The sequence below is a fragment of the Neovison vison genome, chromosome 11 (assembly GCF_020171115.1).
Source record: "Neovison vison isolate M4711 chromosome 11, ASM_NN_V1, whole genome shotgun sequence".
Taxonomy (NCBI): Eukaryota; Metazoa; Chordata; class Mammalia; order Carnivora; family Mustelidae; genus Neogale; species Neogale vison.
In genome coordinates, this window is record NC_058101.1 from 6911164 (window position 1) to 6921556 (window position 10393).

Here is a 10393-nt window from a genome sequence, read left to right on the forward strand (position 1 = left end):
ACACTAGCAAACCAAATCTAATAATACATTAAAACAATCATTCATCGTGATCAAGCTGGATCTATTCATGAGAGGCAAGTGTGGATCAATACTCACAAATCAGTGTGATTTATCACACATCAACAAGATGAAGGAAAAGAACCATAGGACACAGAACTTTCATTCGTAATAAAACCCTCAACAAAATAGGTCTAGAGGAAACATACCTCGACATAATTCAGGCCTTATATACCACCAGTGTTAAACTTCTGCTGAAAAACAGAGACGGTTTCTCTAATGTCAGCAACAAGAGAAAAAAAAAAAAGAAAGAAAACAAGGATGAGTACTCTCACTGATTTTATTCAACAGAGTACTGGAAGTCCTAGCCACAGTAATCAGACAACAAAAAGAAATAAAAGGCATCCACTTAGCAAGGAAGAAGTAAAGCTTTCATTCTGCAGATGAGATGGTACTAAAGATAGAAAATCCTAAAAACTCCACCAAAAAACTACTAGAGCGGATAAATGAATTCAGGATATAAAAGCACTGTATAGGAGTGCCTGGGTGGCTCAGTGGGCTGGGTCCTCTGCCTTCGGCTCAGGTCGTGATCCCAGAGTCCTGGGATCCAGGCCCGCATCAGGCTCTCCACTCAGTGGGGAGCCTGCTTCTCCCCTCCTCTCTCTCTGCCTGCCTCTCTGCCTACTTGTGATCTCTGTCTGTCAAATAAATGGATAAAATCTTAAAAAAAAAAGCACTGTATAGAAATACGTTGCATTCCTGTACACAAATATTGAAGCAACAGAAAATGAAATTAAGAAAAACACAAAACAGGCAAACACATCAAAAAATGGGCAGAAGATATGAACAGACACTTCTCCAATCAAGACATACAAATGGCTATCAGACACATGAAAAAATGCTCATCATCATTAGCCCTCAGGGAGATTCAAATTAAAACCACATTGAGATATCACCTTACACCAGTTAGAATGGCCAAAATTAACAAGACAGGAAACAACATGTGTTGGAGAGGATGTGGAGAAAGGGGAACCCTCTTCCACTGTTGGTGGGAATGCAAGCTGGTGCAGCCTCTTTGGAGAACAGTGTGGAGATTCCTCCAGAAATTAAAAATAGAGCTTCCCTATGACCCTGCAATTGCACTCCTGGGTATTTACCCCAAAGACACAGATGTTGTGAAAAGAAGGGCCATCTGTACCCCAATGTTTATAGCAGCAATGGCCACGGTCGCCAAACTATGGAAAGAACCAAGATGCCCTTCAACGGACAAATGGATAAGGAAGATGTGGTCCATATACACTATGGAGTATTATGCCTCCATCAGAAAGGACGAATACCCAACTTTTGTAGCAACATGGATGGGACTGGAAGAGATTATGCTGAGTGAAATAAGTCAAGCAGAGAGAGTCAATTATCATATGGTTTCACTTATTTGTGGAGCATAACAAATAGCATGGAGGACAAGGGGCATTAGAGAGGAGTAGGGAATTTGGGTAAATTGGAAGGGGAGGTGAACCATGAGAGACTATGGACTCTGAAAAAACAATCTGAGGGGTTTGAAGTGGTGGAGGGGTGGGAGGTTGGGGTACCAGGTGGTGGGTATTATAGAGGGCACGGCTTGTATGGAGCACTGGGTGTGGTGAAAAAATAATGAATAATGTTTTTCTGAAAATAAATAAATTAGAAAAAATAAAATAAAAAATAAAGTTATGTAAGTAAATGCAAAAAAAAGAAAAAAAAACAATTCCCACTATAATTGTACCAAAAACAAAATTTCTAGAAATAAACTTGAGAGTAAACACCTGTACTCTGAAAACTACAAAACCATGATGAAAGAAATTCAAGACAACAAAAACAAAAACATTTCTGTGTTCATGGACTATTAAAAAAAATCATTAAAAAGTCTACACTACCCAAAGCAATCATTTAATATACTCCCTATCAGTATTTTTCAAAGAACTATAAAATAATAATCCTAAAATTTGTATGGAACCACAAAAGACCCCCAGAGAGTCAAACCAATTTTGAAAAAGCAGAACAAAACTGGCGGCATCACAATTCCAGACTTAAGTTATGTTACATAGCTGTGGTAACTGAACAGTATAGTACAGCACAAAAAACAGACACATCGATAAATAAAATAGAACGCCCAGAAATAAACCAACAATTTTATGGTCAATTATTTTTCAGCAAAGGAGGAAAGAATATGCAATGAGGAAAAGAGTCTTTTCAACAAATGGTGTTGAGGAAACTGGACAGCTACATGCAAAAGAAAGTAGGCCAATTTCTTACAAGATACACAAAAAAGAAACTCAAAACCGACTGGGAACCTAAATATGAGATATGAAACCATAAAAATCCTAGAAGAGAACACAGGCAGCGATTTCTCTGACATTGGCTGTAGCAACATTTTTCTACATGTGTCTGCTGAGGCAAGGGAAATAGAAGCAAAAATAAACCATTGGGACTGCATCAAAATAAAAAGCTTCTTCATGGCAAAGGATGCAATCAACAAAACTAAAAGGCAACCTACTAAGTGGAAAAATATATTTGTAAATTACATATGTGATAAAAGGGTTAGGATCCCAGGAAGACGAACCATGAGAGACTGGACTCGGAAACAAACTGAAGGTTTTCGAGGGGAGAGGATGGGGGAGGGGTGAGCCTGGTTGGGGGGTCTTAAGGAGGGCACCGACCGCATGAAGCACTGGGCGTGGTGCATTAACAGTGAATCTTAGAACACTGAAAAAAGTAAAATAAAGTTAAGATGTTAAAAAAAGAAAAAGAACATGGCCTTTAGAATTAAAATTTCTGGATTAAATGAGTCATTATTTAAGGAATAACTGAGTAAATAATCATAAAGCACTTCGAACACAGGCTGGCACAGTTTTTGCTCTGTAATGTTTAATTTAAAAAACCAGTAAGAAATATTTTCTCATTGATAACATATCTAGTCCACTTGATAGCTAATCTGCCTCAAACTCTGTTTGAGACAGCATGTTAGCTGAGAATTTAAATACAAACAAAAGTAAACTTATCACTTTTTTTTTTTTTTTAACATTGGAACTGTTCAGAAACTCTTCCATCATTGAATGTCAGACATTTCTCTAAAAATTCTGGCATTTTTTCTCACAGTCTAATTTCTTATCCTGCACAAACAGCTATGGGAGGTCCCTTCCATACCGCGGTCTCGCTCCTGAGCCCTTCCCTCATCAGGAGAAAGTCTCTTTGCCACTGAAGGTCGGCTGGGATCTGGCAGTTCCTGTCTCATCCCCTTCCTTTTGTCTTCCCAGCTTCCCCCAGCTAGTTCCCCTGACTTGCTGACCGGAGAGCTTCGCCCTGGCACAGACTGAGCAATGCTGGCCTGCCCCAAGCAACAACTTTGTCATTGTTCTGATGACAAAATTCCTACATTTGAGGTGTCAAGTTTTACGTGTGCCCAGTGTGCAGATATGTGCTCCTCATGGTATCTGTGCCAAGCTCTACACCAGTGTCTACCAGCTAAACGAGTTTAATCCGAGGATGAAACTCAGCCTCAACCTGGCCTACCTCTAGATTGTTGCAGCTTAACGGACTATGGAAAGGCCTCCTAGATACTTCCCCAGGTTCCAAGTATTCACTTGCGCAAGATTGCCCACTGAAGCATGATGATGCCTACATTCCCAACAGCATTTCACCTTGGGTCCCCTACTGCCAATCGCTGACAAAAACAAAAACAAACTACTATATCCCTTGGATACTGAATTTCCACTGCTGGGCCCAGCATGGTACACCATCTGGGTATCACCTGCTTCCTCTTGACGCTACCTGCTGTGAATAATCGACCAAGTGCTACTGAATACTAAGAAACTGATTTTTGCCCCTATTTTGCCCTGTTAAAATTGTGCTAATTTCTTTACCAGTTTAACAACTGACACTTTTCATCCTCTGCTTTGCATGTGACAATATCTTTGAATTGTATCAATGTTAAACCAACCTGTTTCCATCCTGTTCTCCCAAGGTCTCTCTATTCATGTCCCTTTTTAATATTTTTCTCCAGGGGCACCTGGGTGGTTCAGTCCGTTAAGTGGCTACCTTCAGCTCAGACCATGACCCCAGGGTCCTGGGACTGAGCCCCACGTTGTCGGTGTGTTCTCTGGTCTCTGTCTGTGGGAAGCCTGCTTCTCCTTCTCCCTCTCCCTCTGCCTGCTGCTCTCCCGGCTTGTGCGTGAACGCTCTCCCTCTCTCTCTCTATCAAATAAATGAATAAATATTTTTTAAAAACTTTTTAAAAAATAAAAATTTTCTTCAAAAAGGAAATCCTTTGTTTTTTGCAATAATCTTATCATGGCTATTAATCCTTTTTTTATGGCATTCTAGACATTCCTTAAGTTTCATTCAGGGATTTTTCTAAACCATACAAAATTTACTTACCAACACTAACAGAAATCAGATATCCAAACAAGTAGTGTTTTCCCTCAAAATAGTTATATGTAGGAGACTATTCAGTTATTCTAATGAAGTCATGAGTGTTCAAAACATTCTGGAATTCTTTGAAACTTACCAATTCCAGATCTTTGAACTTGTTCAAGAAGACCAAACCTATTATTTATAGTATTTGATCAAAAGGTAAGGTGTGGCTAAACTCTTATTTCCAAAAATTAGATTTACTTACAAAGGATGAAAAATTGCTATTACTAAAGAACTTTTAAAACTTTCTTAGGCTCTAAAAGTAATTACAAAAGTTTAAAACAAATATTAAGAAAAAACATCATAAGTAAACTAAATGGATTTCAACCTTTGTATGACCTAACACAAATCTTACCTGAGGTTCTTCTTCCATATATAAAATAAAGATAATTTTTCTATTTTCTTATGGGTTATTGTAGGGATAAGAAGAGAAAATATATGACATCCCTGGAACCCATGAGGTGAATGAATATATTTATATTCATGACTTAATGCTGCAAATTAAAATAGATTCGAAACACAGCATTAAGATATACTCATTTTAAAACTGTTACTTAGCTGGGGAGCCTGGGTGACTCAGAGGATTAAGCCTCTGCCTTCAGCTCAGGTCATGATCTCCTGCTTCCTCCCACTCCCCCGCCTGCCTCTCTGCCTACTTGTGATCATCTCTCTCTCTGTCAAATAAATGAATAAAATATTTTTTAAAAAACTGTTACTTAGCCATAAAAAAGAATGAAATCTCACCATTTGCAATGGTGTGGACGGCACTAGACAGTGTTATACCAGAGAAAGACAAATGCCTATGATTTCACTTACATGCGGAACTTAAGAAACAAAACAAATGGATGGTGGGGGGGGAAGAGAGGCAAAACAAGAAACAGGCTCTTTTTTTAAATGTTTTATTTTTTTTTTTCAGTGTTCCAAGATTCATTGTTTATGCACCACGCCCAGTGCTCCATGTCATACGTGCCCTCGATAATACCCACCACCAGGCTCACCCAACACCCCACACCCCCTCCCGTCCAAAACCCTGAGTTTGTTTCTCAAAGTCCACAGTCTCTCGTAGTTTGTCTCTCCCTCCAATTTCCCCCAATTCACTTTTCCTCTCCTTTTCCTAATGACCTCCATGCTATTCCTTATGCTCCACAAGTTAGTGAAACCATATAATTGATTTTCTCTACTTGACTTATTTCACTCAGCATAATGTCCTCCAGTCCTACCCATGCTGACACAAAAGTTGGGGATTCATCTTTCTAACTCCTAACCACAGAGACAACCAACTGAGGGTTGCTAGAGGAGAGGTGGGCAGGAGGTGGGGTTAAATAGGTGATGGGGATTAGGAAGGACACTTGTGATGGGCACTGGGTGTTGTACGTAAGTGATGAATCACTAAATTCTATACCCACAACTACTACTACACTGAATGTTAACTAACTGGAATTTAAACAAAATCTTGAAAAGAAAAAAAAAAAAACTGTATTTAGGACTCTGACTTGAGGATTAAGTTGACATCTTTATTTTGCAGGAGGCAAAAGATGAGAAACAAACTTTCATTTAAAAAGATTCATTAAATTTTTTTTCATTAAAAAAACTTACATACAATGAACTGTTTTTCAAGAAACCAGTCATGTTTTGGAAAGTGAAACCTAACTCACTCCAAGTGAAAAAAGGAGATGGAGGGAAATTCCACAACTCAAAGTCACAATAAATATTAACAATTCCTTTGATTCTGCAACACGGGACTTCCCCAAGGAACAGGCCGCAGGTTTTGCTGAGTCAACTATAATGTTATCCAATCAGAGTTATCGAGGGAAAGCGCCTTTACAAATAAATAGGGCATCCTGGCTCCAGATCTTCTGAGACACTCAACTGCTTAGACTTCCTTCCTGAGCTTACTGCAGGGGAACCTCCAGTCACAGCATCATGAACCAAAGTGCTGTTCTTATCTTCTGCCTTATCTTTCTGACTCTGAATGGAACTCAAGGTAAGGAACATGAAGAGATACTTAATTTGTAAGATCAGAAATACGACTGGGTATAAATTTGATTAATTACGGGAACGGTTTATTTGCAAAAGTATTACAGCCTGCCTATAAATGAAAGGTAAGTAAGAAGAGAATCCCTCTGGCAACAGAGTGGACAGTCAGAAAAGCAAATGGAATAAAACAGAGGAGGAGCAGAAGAGGAAGGGTAAGAGAACAGACAGAAAAAAATGTAAGGGAATGAGAAAGAGAGGATGACACAGATACTTCTGTAGTCAACTCAGCTTAATTAACCATAAGAACTGGGCTCAGGAGTATGAATTTACATTTCACAAGTTGCAATTCCATGCTTTCATATAACCAACTAATTAATTGTTCAGAGCTGTGTTATAATGGGATTATTCTTTCTCTGACTGACTCAAATGACACGGGGATATTGGTTCTGCTAAGCACTACCCAATCCACATTAAACGCCTGAAATGAAAACTGCACTAACCTCCCTTGCTGTCTGTACCTCTTTTTCCCACAGGAGTACCTCTCTCTAGAACTACACGCTGTACCTGTATCAAGATCAGTGATGGATCTATAAATCCAAGGTCCTTAGAAAAACTTGAGGTGATTCCAGCAAGTCAATCTTGTCCACGTGTTGAGATCATGTGAGTGAAATGCCACCTGAATATCACTTCCCTGGTTGTGATCATATATTAGAGTAGTATGATCATGCAATCAGTAAAGGGTTTTTAATGATTCTAAGACTTCTGTGTAACAAAGGGAAACATCTAGAATGAAATATAAATGTCTGATCTAAAAACTATATTCCCATCTATTTTACTGACCCAAGACTGTTTTAAATATTTTAACTCTTTCTTACTTCTACAGCGCCACACTGAAAAAGAATGGGGAGAAAAGATGCCTGAATCCTGCGTCTAAGAAAATCAAGATTTTATTGAAAGCAATTAGCAAGGAAAGGTAGGTTTGCTGTTCTTTGGGGAAGAACTGCTCTTTAAGAAATGGCAATCTGGGGAATTCAGAAATATTTGCATTGAGTTTTCCTGTGGGATCCTTGGCTCGAAAGTGTGTTTACCACCATGCCTGCCTCTGCCTCGATTTACTTTTGTACTAAGATAATCATCTTGTCTAGTATCAAAAGTCACCTTACCTATCTAGAACTGTCGACCCTGAGGCAGAGCTTTAACTATTCAAGCAAAGCTACTGAAATTCCCCCTACTGAATACGGTAAAAAATTACCCACTTTTTTGAGGCCTTTCCTGGCCTTAAAAAAGCAGCTCCTATAATCTACAATGACGATACAGTAGCAGTAAAGCTCACCAAACACTTTGCCTGGGGGCTCAGAATGTTCCAAGCAGAACCCAGGCTGAAGCCAGAGCCGACTGTAACACACTTTTATACCTCCTTTCTCTTCTTACAGGTCTAAAACATCTCCTTGAACAGAGAAGCATAACCACTATAATGTTGATAAAGATGGACCAGAAAGAGACTACCTCTGCCATCATTGTCCTGCATACAATATATGCAAGCCCTAACTGTTCCTGGATTGCAGTTCTCCTAAAAGGTGACCAACCGCTGTCACCAATTTAGCTGCTACTACTCCTTGAGGGAGGTGGACAGGTCATCACTCTGTCCGGGCACTATAAGCTATGCTGAGGTACTATATTTTTAGTGAACGTAACAGGTCCTAGCCCTGCTACTGACACTCTCCTCACCTGTCCTATCTTCTAAATGTTATTAAGAGAGATTTCCACGTCTGGACTTCACCGAGTTCTCCAAACTTCACAAATAGCCATAATACAATCTGCGTTTTTAAGAAAAACTTTTACTCCGTGGGCTTCTACTGCTATCTTCTCCCAAGGGGCCTCATATTCTTCTAGCAGTTATATATATGCAACTCCAAATACACAGAAGAACCTAGAACTACCTGAAAATGTATACGAAAATACTATTATTTAAAGAAAAGCTACAAAAGTAGAATTTTAGATATACATGTTTCTTAATTGTTTTCAGTGTTTATGGAGTAACTTGTATAACTAAATGTCACGATTGTGTAATGAAAAATGTTTAAATCTAGATATATACTCTGCATGTTATGTAAGACAAATATGCTAGATGTGTTTCAAAATTAAAACACTGTGCTCTCTTGGAGATGTTAAGAAAAATTATATAATTGTTAACAGATCAAAAAAGTAATAAAATAATAACTGAAATGAAGTGTCTGGTGGGTCATTTGACTGCGACATGTATTTCATAAAAGAATCCAATGGGCAGATGACAAATGAGTTTGAGAATTCTGATATTCCTTCCAACTGCAGTGTTCGGAAAGGCCTATCACATAAGACTCCTTTGGACTGATGTGGCCCAACAGTCTTTGCCTGAGCTTCAGACCCTTATGTAGAGATGTCTCATAGGCATCTGAATATCCCACAGAAACATCAAACTCCAAAATACCTTAAATTCCTTTTCCCCAGATTTATTTTTCCTCCTATTTTCAATGTCCTAGTTTAATGCCACTAGCAACCACTCAGTTGCCCAAACCAGAAACCTGGAAGTAATTTTAGATGACTTCTGCCTCACCTCCTATATCCAATTAGTTACTAAGGAAATATTTCCAACACATTCATAGATGGCAGATTAGTAGCATCTAGGGTGCCTGCGTGGCTCAGTTGGTTAGGCAACTGCCTTCAGCTTGGGTCATGATCCCATAGTCCCGGGATCGAGTCCCACATCAGACTCCCATCTCCACGGGGAGTCTGCTTCTCCCTCTGACCTCCCCTCTCACGCTCTCTCTGTCTCTCTCACTCTCAAATAAATAAAATCTTTTTTAAAAATAGTAGTACCTAGAATATATAAAGAATTCCTATGAATAAAATAGGAAAGGATAAACAGCTAAATGAATAATGGGAAATAGAAAATAAAGAAGAAAATGCACAAGTTGAATATAAAAAATACTTAGCATCACTAATAATCAGGGACTTCTGCATTCAAATCATTTTGGGATACCATCTGACACCACCAGACTGACAAAACTCTTTTAAGGTGGATAAATACCAAGTGACAGGAAGGCTAGAGAGCAATGAGGAATACCACTCCACTGCTGGTGGAAGAGGAAACAGCTTTAATTGCTTTGGAAACCACGTTGGTATTATCTTATAAAATTTAACATGTGCAGGGGTGCCTAGGTGGCTCAGTGGGTTAGGGCCTCTGCCTTTGGCTCAGGTCGTGATTCCAGGGTCCTGGGATTGAGCCCCACATCGGGCCCTCTGCTCAGCAGGGAGCCTGCTTCCCTCTCTCCCTCTGCCTGCCCCTCTGCCTACTGGTGATCTCTGTCAAATAAATAAATAAATTTTTTTTTTTTTAAGATTTTAGTTATTTATTTGAGAGAGAGAGACAGTGAGAGAGAGCATGAGCGAGGAGAAGGTCAGAGAGCGAAGCAGACTCCCCATGGAGCTGGGAGCCTGATGTGGGACTCGATCCCGGGACTCCAGGATCACGCCCCGAGCCGAAGGCAGTCGTCCAACCAACTGAGCCACCCAGGCAAAAAATAAAATAAAGTAAAAAAATTTATCATGTGCACACTCCATATCCTAGCAGTTCTAATACTGTGTATACACCATAGATATATTCTTGCGTATGACATATATCAGAGAAGATCATGGCAACAATGTAACAGCAAAACTCCGGACACAATCCAAACGTCCATAAATCGAACAAATAAATCAAGGTATATGAATTCCAAGGAATACTATACAACAGTGGAAATAAAACAGAACTATCCACATCAAACATGGATGTATCTCAAAAATAATCCTGCACAAAAGAGGCATGATACAGAAAACTATATACACTATAATTCTATTTATTATGAAGTTTTAAAACGGGCATTACACACTGGATTTAGAAGTGAAGTCATATATGATGAAAACAAGCAAAAACAAAGGAATGGCTTCTATA

General features: G+C 39.1%; 1 protein-coding gene across 2 annotated transcripts; it reads left to right on the forward strand.

Moving 5' to 3' along the window:
• The first annotated feature begins 6316 nt into the window (after positions 1-6316).
• Positions 6317-8653, forward strand: CXCL10 (C-X-C motif chemokine ligand 10). Of its 2 annotated transcripts, none has more exons than XM_044224053.1 (4): positions 6317-6430; positions 6957-7083; positions 7307-7396; positions 7857-8653. In XM_044224053.1, exons 1-4 carry the CDS (start codon positions 6370-6372, stop codon positions 7873-7875), a joined length of 297 nt encoding a protein of 98 aa, XP_044079988.1. In that variant the 5' UTR covers positions 6317-6369; the 3' UTR covers positions 7876-8653. The 2 variants fall into 2 exon arrangements, with proteins under 2 accessions (XP_044079988.1, XP_044079990.1); XM_044224055.1 differs by lacking the exon at positions 6317-6430 and adding an exon at positions 6498-6548.
• Positions 8654-10393: the final 1740 nt, after the last annotated feature.